This window comes from Limulus polyphemus, unplaced genomic scaffold, assembly GCF_000517525.1.
Source record: "Limulus polyphemus unplaced genomic scaffold, Limulus_polyphemus-2.1.2 Scaffold146, whole genome shotgun sequence".
Classification (NCBI taxonomy): Eukaryota; Metazoa; Arthropoda; class Merostomata; order Xiphosura; family Limulidae; genus Limulus; species Limulus polyphemus.
The window spans coordinates 394,930-414,519 of record NW_013665756.1 but is presented as its reverse complement, the minus strand read 5'-3'; the positions used below and the strand labels follow the sequence as shown (position 1 = coordinate 414,519).

Sequence of the window (19,590 nt, the reverse complement as noted above, 5' to 3'; positions counted from 1 at the left end):
ATGAAGAAAAAAAGATATAGAGAAAAGTATAGTGTAGAAACAAAGTAAAGAAGTAGTTCTAATGATAGGCTAAACTGTTATCATTGTAATGCTTGAAGTATAATAAATAAGATAGATGACTTTAGAACAGCAGTCAGAATGGAAGATTCTGATGTAATGAGAATAAATGAAATCTGGTTAAATGTTGACAATTTTGATGACAGAAACTTTTGTGAAATACAGGGTTATAAATTATTTAATAGAGACAGAGTACTAAAAAAGAGAGGGGATGAGTGAACACATATGTAAAATTGAGTTATATCCTGCTCAAGTCGAGATTATCAAAGTTAACAGTAATGAGACTGATTATATTGGAGTTTCTGTTAGTAGTCATAAGGGGATAAGGCTTTTCTTTGGAATCTGTCAGAGACCACCAGACAGAATTGATGAAATTATCAAGAAACTATACAGTGAGGTAAAAAAAATTCAGCTGTTAGCAAGGTCACAATTATGTAGGATTTTAATTTCAGGCATATAGATTTAGAAATGTTAAAGTCAACTCATGGAGGAGACAGGTTTCTAGAACAGATCAGCATGATTTTTCTCACCAGTTGGTCAGGGAACCTACAAAGAACAATGCTATTTTAGGTTTTATTGTTAACTTGGTTGATTGAGCGGAGATTGGGGAACATCTGGGTGAAAGTCATCATTGTTCAATTAAGTTTGATGTTTTACTGGATATGAAGATAAGGAATAACAAGATTTTGGTTCCAAATTTTTAAAAAGCAAATTTTAAAGGGAGAAGACATGAATTGTCTGTTGTGAACTAAGCATATGAATTAACTGGAGATGTTGATCAAATGTGGAACAATTTTAACTTTTCAAGGTAGGTATGTTTCTTACAGAAAAAACAAGAGGGAATCCTCAATAGTCATGGCACTTGAAATTCTTTTAGGTAGGATTAGAGTAAATTAATGTATGAGACCTTTTTTTTCTTCTTAGCTATATTTTTGTGCACCAGCAATACCAAGTTTGGGCCACGCATATAACCAATTCAATTTTATTACTCCTGAGGATTTCTTCCAGCCTACCCTCAAACTGAAATTCTTTTAGGCAGAATTAGATTAAATTAACTTATGAGGCATTAGAAGACTTGGTCAGATACATCAATTGAAAGGGTTTGACCTCCTGAGTCCAAAACTGTAATTAGATCTCAAATTGGTCAAGAGATGATGGAGCAATGAGCTAAAAGTTTGTATTTGAAAAACTCAGAGCCATTCTATGAGCTGCAGCTAAAAAGGGTAGCTGAAAGTAAAACCAGGTTGACTTGAAAAAGGTATAAAGGATAAAATTAAAGGAAAAGCATTGTAGATTTAAAAAATTTAAATTGGCTGCTATGATTGGAGATTTACAGAATTATGGAAGATCAAGAGAGTTGATAAAATGGGAAATAGTAAATCTAAAAACAATATGAAACAAGGTTGACTGAAAATATAAATTCTAATAATAAGGATTTCTCTAAATACATTAAGAGTAAGCAAAATGTTAGGATGAGAATACGGCCTTTGAGGGATGATACAGGAAGGTTCATATCTGATAATTATGAGATGGCTGGGTTGCAAATTCTACTTTTTCTTCAATTTTTACTTACGAAAATTTAAGCAATATTCTTTATCCTCAACAGTTGCTAGTTTGAAACAAGATTGAACAAGATGATCATATTAATTCTGAGCTTGTTAAGAAAAAACTGAGAAGATTAAAGAAAGATAAAGCACCTGGTACAGATAATATTTTCCCAAGGGTTTTGAAGGGGTTAAAGATTAGGTATGTGAGCCACCTGCTACTGTATGCAAGTCCTTGACTAGTGGACAAATTCTAGATGATTAGAAGTTGGCTAATACTATTCTTTTTTTTTTTAAGGTAGGTGATAAAATTGTTCCCAGTAATTGTAGTCCTATTAGTCTTAAATCAGTGGTTGGAAAAGTTTTTGAAAGTCTGATGAAAGATGCTTTACAAACTCATTTAACAAAGTTTAAAATTTTGTTGCATAGTCAGCATGGTTTCATTAAAGGGGAATTGTACCTTACCAATCTTTTGACATTCTTTAAAGAGGCTTTTGCTTATGTAGATGAGGATATAGGTATGAATTTAGTGTATTTAAAGTTTCAGAAAGCAATTTACAAGGTGCCATATAAAAGGATTTTTAAAAAATTACCTCTGTATGTGTGAGGTATAGGTTGGCTCATTGGATAGAAAACTGGCTGTATGGAAGAAAGCAGAAAGTTGTTATAAGTAGGTTTGGTGAAACTAGATTAATGTCACAAGTGGTGTACCTCAGAGCTAGGTATTATTACAATTGCCATTTTTGATTTATATCAATGATATAGGAGGAATGGCCAATAAATTATTTAAATTTGCTGATGATATTAAAGGTTTGGATGTTGCTGGCTGTGAGGAGGATGTTTTACAAAAGGATTTGGATTATTTGATGAGTTGGGCAAATAAATAGTATAGTTTTTATTTGTAATAAATGCAAGGTTATGCATGTCGGATATTAAAATTTGAATTATGCATATAATTTTGATAGGAATAAGAATAGTGTTAAAGCAGTAAAGGATCTTGATGTTCTAGTTGATCAATCTTTTAAGCCATGCAAACAGTATGCTGTTGCTAGTGGCAAGGCAAATATAATTTTAGGGTGTATCTACAGAAATACTAAGTACAAACACATATATATATATATATATATATATGTTATAATTTCATTGTATAAGTCATTCGTAGGCCACATTTGGAGCACTGTGTTCAGTCTTGGGCTTCTTACCTTAGGAAGTACATTAAATCGTTGGAAAGGGTTCAGAGGATGGTTACTAGGATGATACAGGAGATGGAAAAGTTGTCATATGAGAACAGGTTAAAATCTCTGAAACTGCTTTTTTCTTGAAAAATTAGAGGAGATCTGATTGAGGTGTTTAAGACTGAAAAGGGAATTGATAGTGCTGATGCATCACCTTTTTTCATACATCATTTTGAGAATGACATAACTAGGAGACATAAATATAAATTTTGGCAGGGTAGTCATTTTCAATTAATCAACTTTATTTCTTAACAGGGTAGTTGGCCTTTGGAATGGGTTGCTTTCAGGTGTGGTGAATGCAGTTAATTTACGGAGTTTAATAAAAAGCTTTATAAATATTTGAACGATAAGGACTGGCTTTCAGTGTTTAATTTTTTTATTTTAAGGCTTAGTTTAACGGATGGAATGGCCTAGGTGGACCAACAGGACCTTTGTTGTCCTTAAATTATTTATATATAGAACATAATGAGATGACTGAGAATATAAATATTTAATATAAATTTTGTTATCATGAGTAAATGCTTTGTATTTTTTTTCTTTTAGTTATTAAAAAACAACAGAAAAAGTAAAAACAAAATAATTATCAATGTGTGTTCCAAAACCATCCCACCTTTAAACATTTATTTGAACAGACACACAAAACTTTTCATACCACCATGGACTTAAAATGACCTCTTTATAAGTGTTTAACAAATTAATCATTTATGAAACAATCTCATAAAAATCTCATACTAGTAATTTTACTTATTTTATCTTCCAAGCAGACAATAGAGGTAATACTGGGTGAAAAAAACAGGCTTTGAACCATTGTACTGAAATAGTCTTATTGTGTTATACCTATATAATTGAAATAAAATCACATATGAATTGTTAAAATTGGTTGTTCTCTCTTTTTTTTTCTCCATTCCAGATTAAGAGTTTCTGACAAAATGTTTGGAAAACAATCTACAATATACATGAAGGAATTTATTTGACAGTATGATAATAACAGAAACAAGTATTCAAAGTCACACAACAAATGTAGAAAAACCTTAATTAAGTATGCATATGCTATTTTGTTAAAATCCTACACTTGTTGGTACTTACATTAAGTCCTTCCTGACCTTGACCTTCACCATCTATGACAGCAGCAGGGTCAAAGTTGAGGTCACTTAGATCGGTGGCATGAGAAAGTGGATTATCATTGGTCACTGATGAAGGCTGACTATTGGCTGGATTGGAATTGCTGCTGTTGCTATTCCCTTCAGTACTGTTCCCGTGAGGACCAACAGATGATGGTGGAGGAATGCTTGGAGGCCCTCCATTACCAGGAGTGTGAGGAGTATGAGGTGTATGTGGAGTGTGGGGACCATGCTGCATCATGCCTTGGCTCTGTGTAGATGAGGGGGTGGGTGGTGCATTCTGTTGGTGATTGGATGACTGCTGAGCTTGGCTGGTTCCAAGAACAGAAGCAGAAGTGGGTGGCTGAAGCATCTGTTGGTTACTTTGATCATGCATACTAGGAGGACACATTTGCTATAAGTAAAATAAATTGCTTTGATTTAAAATATGATTTATCATTTAATTGTAACTACTGCTTCAAACAACCACATCCATAAATTCTACAAACACACTCTATCCCCTAATGACATAAACATTAATAGTGGTTATGCAACATTTATTTATAGCTGCACTGTTATAAAATTTAACGGAGTTAAACTTGATGTAACTATCATTATACTACATCATTCATGTACATAATTCATCAAAATCACATAAATACAACATTTGGCTAAGTTTCTCAGTCACAACAAAAACATGTGGTAACAATTAAGATCAAAAATCAATCGTCTCCCACCCAAATCCTCCTGACTAACTGGATTATACTCTTTCAGGTAAGGTAACACACCATTGTCAACAACTACAGATCCTAACCATCACAATGTATCCTACTTTAAGTAACCAGTTCTAAAAAACTTTTAGTTCATCAGAGAAAGATAATCATTTATTTGGACTTATTATCATTTTTTTATAGTCAATAACATTTCTTAACTCCTAGTTAAAGGGTTAGTAGCATTATTCTTTTAAACAAAGTGCACTTGTGCTGTTTGTTATAAACCATGGTAGTAAAAGGTCAATACAACACCTGGTTAAGTGATTTTTGAAGTTATACTTAACAGCAAGAAAAACAACATAATCGAAACAATAAGATACTAGTAACAACAGTAAACTACTGAACTGGATAGTGATAGAGGTGTATTTTGATAAACAAAAACAGCATATAAATATCAACAATAATCTGACACACTAATAACAGTAAATATATTGTCAGTTTTTAGTGATTATTTGGAAAAGGAGTACTTGAAACCATTAAGAGAAATACATTACCTGAAATGTTAAAATGATCACCAATGGTTCTAAAAGTGTAACACTTTACCTGGTTCAGGGTTTTTTCCATTGCAGCAAGAGGGTCTAAAGATGCAACACTACTGTTAAGGTGAGAAAGTGGATTTCCAAAATCTGAAGAAAAGTCATAACTTCCATTCATTCCTCTATAATTCATGCTATTTGGAAAATTGGGGCCATTTGGAACTGGTCCATTGGCTATAGCTGAAGGAGAAGAGAGAAGGGAGAATATAGGAATACCATGTTTCTATTGTAATCAGCTGTAAAAATAGTTGTCATCACACAATATTGTCATCATTATTTTCAGTCAGTGAAAGTGCAATAACTGTTTTAAGTTAATTTTATACATGTAGTTTTAGTTTTTTTTAATAGCAATATTTTCAACTTTGAATTGTGCATGAAGGGGGTAAAAGCTAAATAAACTGGCAACTATTAACACTGTTATTCTCTTTACATTTGCTGACAGTGTAGCAACTATTCTGTTTAATAAATTTTAGCAGAAATTATCAAATGTGTCAAGTTATAAGCAATGTTGTATGTTCACACACAAACATTTTGTTAGGAAATATAAACACCTAAAAATCTGTAATTTACTATAATAAAATTCAAAAGCTAATGTTTTAAATTGTCAATGCTGATTTTAGCTATTATTTCAATTAGCTTTTAGTACTGGCGGAATAAATAAGTATGATGGAACAAATAAGCACAGTTATCAACCAAGTGTTCTAAGTACATGCAAAAAGAAAGGCTTTAATTCACTGACTTTTACGAATAACTGTAACAAGAACCTACAAATATCTATCAGTAGTATGAAAGTAAAGCAAATATGCTTCTGGTGTTGTACAAAAACAATGTCTGGGCTTCAATTCAATCACTTTTAAACCTAATTGCATGAAAAACCTAGAAAGGCCTATCAGTAGTATTGTTGTTACATAAACCTTCAATATTTGTTCTTTTTTTCTAGAAAAGGCTACTGACTTGGAAAAACTGATCTCTAAATGTATTTTTTATAGTTGTTGAGGTCAATTCAAGATACTTTCAACTGAAATGTTTACAAATAAAGAGAGAGAAGAAAAGGGAAATTGCATTTATTCATTTGTAGGGAAAATGTGTTATTTGAAATGATATTGACAAATGTCAACAACTCTCAAGGATCTCCTTTTAACAGATAATTTCAGATGAAACTATTTAAGATGATAATTGTATTGTGTTGTTACTAAAGATTTAATTCAAAATAATTAAATCAATAAGGTCTGTTGGAGTAGAAAGAAATGCAAGAGTGAAGTAAAAATTGCCTATTTTTAAATTATGTCATTTATATGTTTAAAAAATCCCATTTTCCACTAGTATAGCCATCAATTTAAAGTTATAGAAATTAGAGCTTACACTGCATATCTGGAGGAGGCATGGCAGAATATGGAGACAATGCTTGTCCCATTTCCCATGTACTTGTTGTTGGCATTGTCATACTACCAGGAGACATAGCTTTGAATTTCTTCTGAGCTGCACATTGATCTACTAATCATAAAAAAAAAAGAGAGGTTTATTATTTTCTTTTCATATAGTTAAAGTTACTGTAAATAAGAAATATACCAAATGACTTACTGAGTCAGTAGCATCAAACAGTGTAAAAATGTAAAGTAAACAAAAGGGTAGAACAGAATGGATGTGTCTGAAATTCAGTACTTCACTTTATTAAATTATAAATTATTCTTAACCACAACAATGTATTATTCAAAGTTTCTATAGTGCAACTATTGGACCATTCAAAGCCTTATTTCTTAAAAACAAAATTACTGAAAAAATCCAACATTACAATTTTATTTTAGTTTTAATTGAATATTTCAAAATGGGTCTTTAAATAAGGTCATTCTCAATGTTACGTGTTAAGAATTTTCTTCTGAAATAATACAATTCCAGTAGCACCTCAAATATCATTAATGATAATTCACTAGTGACCAGAAAGCTTGAAGCATATTGCAAGTTTATTTTTGGCAGTATCTTTAACAAACCAAAGAGTGAAAACTTTTTCAATTGTGTGCAAAAGAAAATTCACTTAGTAACCTAGGTACTTTTAATATCTGTTTCCTTTTACAGAGATTGTAGAAAATCACACATGCATCAGAAAAATATATATACATAGAAATAAAATGCAAGATATAAACTCTTTAAGCACCTTATAAACTTCTGTGTTTTTTAGTGAATTTTCTTTTATAATTAAAAAAAAAATTACTAACCTAAAGAGTAACATAAAGTATGGAAGAAGTACTAAAAATTATTCAATAAAACACTTCAGTTTTACTAAATATATATATATATATATATATATACATACATACATTGAGTATAAATACTTGAATATTTCAAAACAAGAAAGCAAAATTTTAATTTTACATGTAAAACATCCTAGCTTTGTTTGCCATCTAGTTCAAGCCTTAAAAGTTTATATATCATTTCTGAAAGAAGGTCATATAATGTACCTTGATCATGCTCTAGCTTTAAAGAAATGGGCTTCCAATTAGCAGAGGCTTCCATTGTTACCTCATCTACCTCAGAATTGTTAAGATTTGTTAAGATGGCCCATATATACTGATCAACTTCCAGGCCTTCCAGGTATGCTGTTTTACTAAACAAACAAAGAATAAAAGTTCTGAAGAAGTCTGTTTCAAATTAAGATAGGAAACTTTTGTGTTAAGAAATACCAAAACAAAAGTTTGAGGTTTATACTTTGTATAACTCATTAACAGATTATATGTTAATTATACAAAACAGCATTAGTATACAAAAATTGCTTTTCTTATAATATTCTATTATGTTTAAAAATCTTCACATGTAAAAATTCCTTTACCAAGTCCAAGATACTTAGCAATAAACTATGACTGCAAAAGTTGATGCAATACAATAAAAAAAATTACTGGACTTTTTGTGATTGAAACAATTCCTTTTATAAACTTACTTGCATACTGGACATCTCCAGACTCCTCTTTCACAGTTCAGCTGGAGGTATGATTCAAGGTCAAAACACTGTAAAAAAATGAGTACATTGTAGAAAAATAAACTATAAAACACTGCGAAAATAAAAATATCAAAATACCACACTTAAGTGTTATTCATTCTACAGCTAACACATTATATTTATGTGTTTATACCAAAATAAAAAATACAATTATATAAGTTTCACAACTTAAATTTGTATTAAATGGAAAGTTCTCAAAACTTAGCACAAAAAATTACAATTCTGGCAGTTTTGAATTTTAATATGGCTATTTATATGATTTAAAAAAAAGCTCATAAGTTTATATGCACATATAATACAATTTTATTGTGTTTGTTTATTGTTAAGCACAAAGCAACACAATGGAATATCAGTGCTCACCCACCACAGGTATCAAAACCCAGTTTTTTAGTATTAGAAGCCCTCAGATTTACTGCTGAGCATTTTATTGTGATTTAATATAACTTAAATATTCTTGCATTCTATGATTCAGAAAATAAAAGCATAGAAATTCAATCAAAAGTAAGAAAACCTAACAAACAAAAATATTTTCGCGTATAAACAGATGGGATTGTGATTCTTCAGGTTTGATTTATCAGTAGTTACTCAAGACAATGTTTTGTTTATCAGCATATGACTTATGAATTTTAATTATTTTTGTAGTTAATATTTTGCTTATTCCATTCATTACTATTTAATGATTTTAAGTGCATATTACCAGATGATTTATCACTTGCTAAATCTAGTATTATTCAATGCTTTCTATTCACACACATGTTATTACAAAGTAATATTTACCTTAAGTGATCAAATCTAAGGAAAAGTTAGCAAAACTAACTTGTTACAGTTTTACTCTTACCTGTATGTGCTTACAGTCTTGTCCTCTTGCAGGCAAAGTTACTCTTTTAAAGGTAATTGGACATTTGAGTGAGACTTTGACAGCTGTCTGTTCTACACTATCTTCACCATTCATTACACTATTTGTTGCTGCTACAGTGTTAAAGTTTCGCTTAATTTTAGAAATACAATGTTCAGCTGGAAGAAGCCTGTTGCGTAGGAGTCCCTGAAGTACTGAGCGCACAGTTGGTCGATGGACGAGATGTAATAAAAATAGGTGGGACTATGCAGAAAAAAAGAAGACATATTAGCAACTTTACAACAGAATGATTGTTCAATATGTGAACATATTCAACTCACTGTGAGCATATAGATACCACTTTTTAAACTGTAATGTCAGAAAATTCTTATATTTTAGAGATAAGCAATTAGCAAAAATACATTTGTTTTGACAAATACTGCTGGCCAGTAGTAGGATAATTAGAGAAAAGTTATTAGTAATGGACTTTGGATGGCTGAAAGCAAAGTAACTGCATCTTGATGTATATGCCTGCATAAAAGCTTGTAAAAGAAAATTAAGCCTCTTTATTAAATCCTACTGACAGGACATCAACCTCTTCTGCACTAGGAAGGTGAAATTGGTAATCATGGACAGGGGCTCAGGTTGAAACTGGTTATGCCATAAAGCCTGCAAAGCCCTTCATTTAATCATAAAAGGCATAGTTTTTTGCTTTTCTTTGCATATAGATGCTTGACCATTAAGAATGATTGAAATAATAATTTGAGTAATAATTAATATATATTTGTTACTTTATAGATTAAATAGATATTTGTTGTTAGTTTATTAAAGTTTTTATGCTTATACTGTGAACTAAAAATGGCTGCTGCTATGATTTTGTCTTGTTTATGAGCTTGTTGCTTTCCTAATATAGAATCTTCTTTTTAATAAGTTCTTAAAATGTTATAAAAGAGAGAGAAAGGGGGCCTGGTGAGGATGTTTCCTCCAGGGCCTGTGCTGGCTCTTGACACTCCTGATCATGGAAGACCTCCATTAACATTCAATTGAAATTAAAAAAACTGGAAAGCAAAGTATCATATGGTGTGGCTAGGAAAAGCAAAAGTTGTGGAATAAATAGAATGCTATACAGCAGGAGAGCTGCTAGTAACATTAGTAAAGGAACTCTCTTCTACCTTCTGCAAGACAGCTGGTCTCCACATGAGGGGTACCTATCCCTAAAATTGTCTCCTTATACTCAACTCAAATTTGAAATAGCATACAATATTACAACACTAGCTAAAAAAAAACACAAGCCTTAAAAAAATATATTTCTTTCTGTATTTTAATATTTAAGTGATTTATATATTTTACTTTAATTAAACAGAAAAAGTATTTCTAATTAATGGAATTATAAACAAAGCTATACATCATCTATAAAATAGATTTCTACATAAATCTGTAGACTTAGTGAAAAGACTAGATGAACAATTAGAACTACTTTATTTAATAACTATGTGAACGACAATCATTTTACTGCAATAAATTAAGTTCTACCTTAAAACATAATTGTTTTTCAGTATCAAAGGTATCCATCTACTTACATAACAATAATCTGAAACACTAACATTTATTGTGCTGCAACCTTGTTGGCAACATGTCTTTCTAACAAAGAGGTTTGTAACTTTACAACCATAATAAAGGTTAACCTAATACTCACACAACAACAGGCTGTGACAGTAATTTGTATTGTATTGCGACCTGGCTGGCACACATCTTTCAAGTACAAGGGCTTGTGGGATGTCTTGTTATCTCCTCTGTCAATGAGTACTGGAGTCGCGTTCACCGACACCTGAACTGATGCTGGCCAGTTTGTATTCATCTGTCGATCTTCATGATGAAAGCACTTCAGTTGTAGCTCCAGGTCAGACCTCCACATCAGAGTTTGGTAGACTGATGGCTTCAATTGGAAGAAGTGGTTACTAACAGCAAGGTTATGTTCTAGCCTGAAGGGTGGCAGAATAATCCCATCTCTAACAGGGAATGTCAGTCTCAGTTCATCGTCTTCTGCAGTACATTATAAACAGCAATGTTATACTCTAAGGTAAAATATGAAATAATTAAATAGTAGTTGTGTAAAGGATAAAATTGTTCTAAATATTGAATTTCAGTTACGAATAAAAATGGTAATTTTAAAACCATTTGGTAACAATGAATTTAACTCTTTCACTGCCATGGGCCCATCTATGTCTCCCTCTTTACCACTGCCATGTAAGATTGGGATTTTGTACTCTCCTTCAAAATTTTCAAAGTTTAACAGTTTTAAGTTTCAGTTAAGTAATAGAATATTACAACATGTGTATTTTTTTTTTTATATGTCTAAAAATAAACTTGACACTGGGAAAGATGTTTACCTATAAGCACAGCAGTGAAAAAACATAAATAAAAAAAGAACACAATAATGACATTACGATGATGTATAAACTTATTTATCAAAAGAACGATCACATGACTTTATCAAGGTGACCTAGAAATCTGTAGAAATAAACAAGCCATAATGATAAATTCCTAGAGGTATATACACCTATTAATAGTACATAGCTATAAAATTGATATAAAATGTGTACACAACTACAGCCCTTCAGGTATAAGAAAAACTTAGTTTTGAATACAAAATACTGAACTACATTTCCATACTACTCACTCATTTTTCTTTTTAATATTTCTACTCATGTAGAAAAATAATTTTTATTTAACTTACTTGTTGGAGGTATTTGTGGTTTAATATCTGGATACGATGGTTTTATGTCACATGGATTAGGTGAAATATAGGGAGGCATGCTACTAGAAGCTGGTGTTAATGGTGGTGTAGGATTTCCTGGGATTGGTGAATGTTGATAATTCATGTTCCTCTGAAATGATCAAATACAAAAATAAAAAACTGTATGTCACATAAAGATAATCATAATTATAAGCTTACACAGTTTATTTACATACTGTGTCAACATTTTCCTACAACTGTATATTATAAAAAATTTAAAATGCTAGGTAGTCATAAACAGTTTTATAAAACTGGAATTTACTACTAACAGAACATTTGTAATTTTTTGGTTCATTTTTCCATTACCTTCTACTCTGTAGAATATAACTTCTACCACACAATGACACAAATAATCCTGAAATTATTCAACAAAATACTACCTTTTTTTTACCTTATGAATATTAAAATAAAATCTAAAACTTAGTTGAAGACCATGTTGATCACTTTAAATTTGTTCTTTTCCCTAGTTTTTTACCTGAAAGTTTTGAGGTCCCATGTACTGATTACCATTATACTGTTGTTCATATGGTGTCTGCTGAGGAATCCCATTCATGTGGCTCTGTGGGTAGTACTGTTCTTGTTGAGATGGGTATGGAGGTGCTTGTTGTCTCATAGATGGTCGCATTTGTTGGGGATAACCACTTGAAGGAAGGGGCTGCTGTTGTATAGATGGTGGAAACTGGGGAGGCTGTTTTAGATATTGTACTCCCTGACCACCAGGAAATAGGGAAAAATAATTGGTGAAATGATATTTTATGTCTTAGTTAATTACATACATATTTATATTGTTTTCATCACAAAGAAATCCAAAACATATTTAAAATACTATTCTGAAATTAATCACTCAAGACAAAGCAAGATCAGTAAGAAAGGTAGATAAATAATTGTTTTTTGTTTACTTTTAATTACCTGGTCAAAGATTATATTAAATTTTTATTAAACAAGATTTTATCATAGTTTTTTAGTAATGCAGCTGATATCCATCCAACTAATATGCTTACTTGTGTTGAGTTGTACGACTGTTGAGAGCCAGGTCCATACTGCTGCATACCTGGACCATACTGATGAGTCATAGAATTGTTGTACTGCGCTTGGCGTTTTTGAATCATATACTGAGATGGATTGGGATATGGAGCCGATCGACTCCGAGGTCCCATAGTAGAAGGAGCCATAGGGTAAATGGTCTGTCCAGGTCCTCCCATAGGTTGTACACTTTGCATTCCAGACTTATTCACCCCAACTGGTCCATTAATAGCCATCTGGGAATTCATATTATTAGCTGTACTCATAACAGGAGCATTTATGGGGATCATGGAGCTAGATATAGAACCTGTCATTGATGGCATTGGTCCTCCCACATTATTGCCCATGTGGTTATTCATGAGATTTCCCACAGGTGGTCCTGAAGCCATTCGCTGTGAGCTTGGTGGACCATATGCTTGCTGGTACTGTTGGCTTGGCATGCTTTGCATCTGTGAGTAAAAATAAATAATTCACATAAATTCCTTTAATAAAAAATTGAACCAAAATTGCACTGATTTATTTAGTCATGTTAAAAAAAATATCAAGCACAAATTCATTGAAATGTTAGCACTAAATGTATATATCAGGTAAATAAGGCAAAGATTTAAAATAATACAAGTTCAGAAGAAATCTTTGCATTTTGAAAAACTGTCTTATAAAAACAGACCAAACTTGTTATAATAAACAGCAGTATTGTCTTATATCAGTGTGATGATTGAAATATTATCAAATTTCACCCTTTTATATTGTGTAAAGAATACATCTTTATTCAGGTATACTGAAGTAAATTTTTCTGAATTTTCACGCATGTGTTCTGTATGTAATTTCAACATCTTTGTAAGCTGGATGTAGGAAGGCCATATACTTGCACTAATCCTCTACCTTCAACAAAGTTTATATACCATAACAATTGTTCCATAAGGCTTATACTTACCTGGCTCTGTTTAGTGTCATTCCTTTCTTGAGTGAGGTCATACTCATTTTTAGGGGTGGTACAGATTTGTAGAAGTTGGTGGTTTATTTCCCTCAAATATGTATAATGAAAATTATCATTCATATACATAATTTAACAACTGTTGGATACTGCATTGTGACCTTAGTCTGACCTATCAATGTAGTATCATCATTATTCTTAAACTCATCTCTTTCCTGTGTGAACAAATTATTCTTGATCTTGTCTCCATCTTATGAGGAAGTTTTGCTTTCAACCTGCTCTCCTGTCCCAACAGTCAATTGAACTTTCATAAATACAGAAGTTAGCCATTACAAGCAAAATACCTCTGCTGATTTCAAATTCACACCTTATTTGTAAATAAAGATTTAGTTTATTTTATTACAAGTTACAACTTTTACTTGAGAATGATCACACCAGTTGTCAAAATATCATACCTGTTATAAAAACAAATCTTCCTTACTGTAAAAGCTGCAACTTGTAATAAAATAATACTTAATCAATAAGTAAACTCAAAACGAAAATATTAAAGATTTTGTTTGTTTAATGCCTACAGTTTTCTTGCTTTTCCTTTGCTGATCATTTTAAAAATTATTCTCTGCAAGACATTTCTGAATCCTATATATTTGTAAATGCTTATAACTATCTGTTGGAATTCAGTGTACCTAGATATCAAAATGGCACATTTTTTTCTCTTTTATACAGTGTACAAAAAGAAGGAAAAATGTAACAAGGTATATAAATATGCAGAAAAAAAAGGCACTGACACAGATTAATTTTCTGAAATCAAGCAGTTGTAATATTTAAGGTAAGCAGGACTGCTTTTTTTACCTATATATATTTTGTTCTTATTCTCATTATTTAATCTACAAAAAGGCCACATACAATATGAAATAAAGAGGGTTTGAAATAACCACAAAAAAACTTTGTTTCATTAAGTATGGTTTGTTTTGTTTTGTATTTTGCACAAAGCTACATGGGGGCTATCTGCATTAGCTGTCCCTAATTTAGCTGTGAAAGACTAGAGAGAAGGCAGCTAGTCATCACCACCCACCACCAACTCTTGGGTTACTCTTTTACCAACGAAGAGTGGGATTGACCATCACATTATAATGCCCCCATGCTGGGCCTTCATTAAATATACCAGTTTATAAATTCCTGCTACTCTTGAGATGCTTTGTCAGTAAATCAAGTGACCATAATCACACAAATGTTATGAAACTCTTACATGGTTATGGTATTGACTACCCATCTGTGTCTCCTGTTGTTGTTGATCCTGAAATGCCACTACACTAGCTGTGGCAGTAGCTGTTGCTGTGGCAGCAGCTGCTGCTCTTGCTACTAGTGTGGCAGCACTTAGAGCTGTTGAGGACCCTTGGTACTCTCCATTAGCATCTGGTCCACCAGTTGCCATGTTTGGTCCAACTCTTGTACCCATAGATGTCGGGGGAGGTCCATAACTGAAGAAACAAAATAAACTTTGTTTTTTAATTATCACAAAGAAAGGAAATAATGATATTTATGTATGATATTAACAAACTTTTATTTAATTCAATTGAAGTTCAATCACAAATAGTTAAAAGAACCATGATTTCATAGACTTTATAACTCAGTCTATATTTACTGTTTATTATGATAAAGTATACAAACTAGCAAAAAGCAGTCAAAGACTGAGAAAGCTATTCAATATTTAGTGTAAATTATTTGTAAATACACACCCACACACACATTAGTTGTGCAAAAAAATGTACAATTCAACAGAAATTTTGATAGATATAAAAAATACCAATTTGAAGCTTCAGTTGCCAACAACATTTAAAAACACATCAGATGAACTTGACTTATATTTCTCACTACTAGTGATTTGCCCAAAACACTTTCCCTACATCTTCATAATTTTCAAAAAAGTTCATTATTTCACTTTTCTGTCTTTTAAAACCTTTTGTCTATCTAACATATATTTATATATTGTTGTTAAATGAAGATTTTAATTCATACTATTTATGTAAAAAAAACATATTAAATTGAATGTTGTGTAGTCAAAGGAATTTTAACAATTCTCATATCATACACTTCAGCATGTTTAAGTAACAGTTATGTTGATAATATTGCATTTACACCTATCACACATATTGGAATTTAATTTCATGAATTCAGTCTTTTTGTCCTATATAGGCATATATGTTATCTATATTTGTTGGTATATCGTAAACTCACCCATTATAAGCTGGTGTTGTTTGTCTAGAAGGCATGCCCTGTGGAGGATAGGGTTTGGGAGGCATTCCTCCAGGATATCCATGTTGACTTTGTGAGTAGGGACCTTGAGTTACTGATGTGTTTGTGCCATTGTATGAGTTGTGACCTACAGAACCACTCTGTGTGTTAGGCGACATCCCCCAAACTGTCGTGACTACAGACACCTGCTGTTGGGCAGCATGGCCACCATGAGGAGGAGGTGGACCATGACCAGTTGGGGGTGTCTGTTGCCAACCCATAGCTGTCATAGTTGAATCACTAGAATATAACAGGAAATCTTATGAGACAATTTTGTATATACTTCATATCACTGATACATATTTGTTCTTTTACATTTCTATTTACATTTTATTTCTATTTTATTGCTCACAGTTTTCAGCAGACAATGAAATTCAATTTGCAAAGAGCATTTTGTTTTACTAAAAAGTGTTTTCATTAAAATCAGTTATGACATGAAAGTATATCTTTACATATATCAAGTTCAACTACTACACTCAATTCTGAATGCAACTGAAGCTATTTTAAAAAAAAAAGATGAGTATTCAGGGTCAAATTTGAAACTTGGTGTAGTCAAATTAAACTCTATTTCATGGGCGTCTGCAGGTGGAGGGGAGCAATAGGGGGCACTTGCTCACCCTGGAAAATGAGAAACATAATTATTTTCTTATTCATTCAGCATTCATTCAATTTTTTATCCAATTCACAATTTCACACTACTTTGCCCCCTCCCCACCAAAAAGTTTCTGCGGACACCCATGCCATATTTTATTTAATAATAACAATTTTCACTATCTCTGGTACTTTTAGAAAATCAGTGTTTTATTTTAAGAATATTTTACACTGCAATAAAGCTATCAGTTTTAAGATTTTTTGTTAAGGGTTAGTTACTTAAACAGAAATATACCTTCAATAAACCATAACAATTAATTATATTTTATCTGAGTTTGAAGCTAAACCGACACTTTTAAGTGATAAATATTTTTCAGACAACTGATTTTATATTCTAACCAAGTACACAGATGAATACACATACATACACAAATACTGTTCTTCTAAATGTATTCAGACATGTAGGCATGATGAATGGTGTCCTAATGGTCACTGTTCCTACACTGCATAGTTCTGCTTTTGGCCTGAATAACTGATGCTATTCTGTGAGTCACTGTGAAATTGTTGTAGACAGTGTCTAGGATTTAAAAAAAATCCTAACACATGAACATTTATGATATTCTTATAGACCTTTCAGCTGACCTTACTTGTTTTTTAAGAATCTGTACTATAAAGTTCCTAATATCATCAGATAGCCTCATAGACAGTTGTGGCCACATTTTACCATGATAATAGCCTGGATATTAGAATGTGTCTTGCTCAGTTGCAGTTCCTTTATTCAAGAAGTATTATTTGCATTTGGTTCACAGATATCACTAGGGCAATTATGGTGGCAAATGCAACATTGAAGTTCATCCCAAAGATGTTCAATTAAACTGAGATTCAGTGATTGTGCTGACAAGGATATGACTGAAATTACTGCCCTGCTTTTAGAACCAATATTGAACAATATGAGTGTTGTGGGTTACTGCATTTTGTCTTGGAAGAACTTGTGTACAGCAAATTGGAGTCACAACATTTTGAGGTGGACATGATTGGCAAAATGTCAAGGTATACTCTAGGTAATATCCACTCTTCTAATGGAATCAAAGGAACCAAACTCTGCCAAGAGGATATTCTTCGTACTATTACACTAACTTTAACTGGGATATAGTTTAATATCTGTTGCACTTTCTACATCTGTCCATTAATCTTCTCTTTAATTTGGTCACCAATGGTCATTGGCCAAAGTGTTTCCTAGTTTCATCTGCAATTATTGATACATGCTAATGACAAATGCCTTTGAACAGCTAGTCAGAGATACACTATTTGATAATATTGCTAATGCTAGAGAGGTACTGTCATACCATTTTGAAGTTTAGAGAGAACCTCACTCTTAATATTGTCTTACAGACTAACCATGATTTGAGTACACCTCTGCATTTATAGCAACTACCAGACATTCCATATGATCAGTTTGTTTTGCCCAATTATATTAAAATTGAGTGTTCTACAAATGTGTGTGTGGAGTCCTAATAAAATTGTAAGTTTCTGTGCTTCCAGCAACTACAATTTCACTTTTCTCAAATTCACATAATTCTTTATGACCTGACAATATGCACACACTTCAGCACTACTAATCTGCTTATCTGGTATGGCTCTGAATTTATATTTACCAAGTTTGCTTGCAGAACATGCTGGATTGGCTATGTCAAATACTTAGAGTGTGTTCATATACATAGAGCATTGTATATATAAAAATATGTATGTGTGTGTATATTTGAATAAATACACCCATGAGTATGTATGTGTGTGTGTGTAAAGCCTAGCATTATTTTAGAAATTGATTGGTTAATTGTCATAGTTTGAGCAAATTACATAAAGAAAGTGATTTCCTCATGTAAATATTCCAGTAACTTCCTGCCAGTGTCATTACAGCCACATATCTAATGTGATAAACACCAACAACGCTATTGGTTACTTCTTTATAAGTACTAACTACATTTCCATTTTCTCGTTATACTTATTGAAGCTGAAAGATATTGTTGAAAATATCAGAATATTTCTGTACATTTCAACTTCTTGAATAATTTGGTCATCAAACTGAATTTTATAAAGATTAATATACATTGCTGTCTTATAGTGAATTCCGGTATAATCTCTTCTAAGCTGCCCAAACTTTGTGAAAACCTATAGAAGTTAAGAACAAAAATTATCGACAATAGTGAAGATATGTTACTGATGATCCAACACAATCTAATCATTATAAAGTTCGTTTTATGTTCCACATAATATTACACTCATTATTTATCAGTAATATAAGCATTAATGATTAGTCTGTCAACTCACACTACAGAAACCAAATTGCATTAAATTTATCATACCTTGTAAACTAGTAAATTTCGTTATTATTAATGTATATTTTATTTTACTTGTAATTAGAAGGTGGGCTTACAAATATCCATACTGTTTAATTATTTGTATTATTAAGAACACAGTTCATAAATAATATTTGTGTATATTGATGGTTATCTATCAAACTGATGAAAACTAGCCAATTATACCGTAAATTTCATTATACGAAATAGCAGGGTATCGAATGTTATTGCTTACGATGCAAACAATCACGTACAGATGGCGCCAGTGAAGTTAAACGTTTTCCTATGTTTTCGTTTGTTTGAAGTTAAGCACAAAGCTACACAATGGGCTACCTGTGCTCTCCCCACCACATGTATCGAAACCGGGTTTCTAGCCTTGTAAGTTCCCAGATATACCGCTGTGCTACTGGGGGGGGGGTGAATAAACCGCATGCATGATAAGATATAACTCCGTAATATGGAATAATGCACTTTATATATACATATATGCCGCTATTTTATTTTAATTTTGTACCAAAAGATAA

At 31.9% G+C, this 19,590-nt stretch overlaps 1 protein-coding gene across 5 annotated transcripts in view; it reads right to left on the bottom strand.

Moving 5' to 3' along the window:
* Positions 1-19,590, bottom strand: part of LOC106475314 (zinc finger MIZ domain-containing protein 1-like) — a 216,688-nt gene that overhangs the window by 2,417 nt on the left and 194,681 nt on the right. For 4 of the 5 annotated variants that reach the window (XM_022380546.1, XM_022380552.1, XM_022380543.1 and 1 more), the window contains 12 exons: positions 16,062-16,358; positions 15,073-15,304; positions 12,871-13,341; positions 12,345-12,578; positions 11,810-11,960; positions 10,769-11,115; positions 9,076-9,336; positions 8,178-8,245; positions 7,702-7,847; positions 6,608-6,739; positions 5,253-5,425; positions 3,923-4,351 (listed from right to left, as the gene is read on the bottom strand). In XM_022380546.1, coding sequence (XP_022236254.1) covers positions 3,923-4,351; positions 5,253-5,425; positions 6,608-6,739; positions 7,702-7,847; positions 8,178-8,245; positions 9,076-9,336; positions 10,769-11,115; positions 11,810-11,960; positions 12,345-12,578; positions 12,871-13,341; positions 15,073-15,304; positions 16,062-16,358 — 2,941 coding nt within the window. The remainder of the gene's footprint in view (positions 1-3,922; positions 4,352-5,252; positions 5,426-6,607; positions 6,740-7,701; positions 7,848-8,177; positions 8,246-9,075; positions 9,337-10,768; positions 11,116-11,809; positions 11,961-12,344; positions 12,579-12,870; positions 13,342-15,072; positions 15,305-16,061; positions 16,359-19,590) is intronic. The other variant, XM_022380556.1, reaches the window with a different exon arrangement.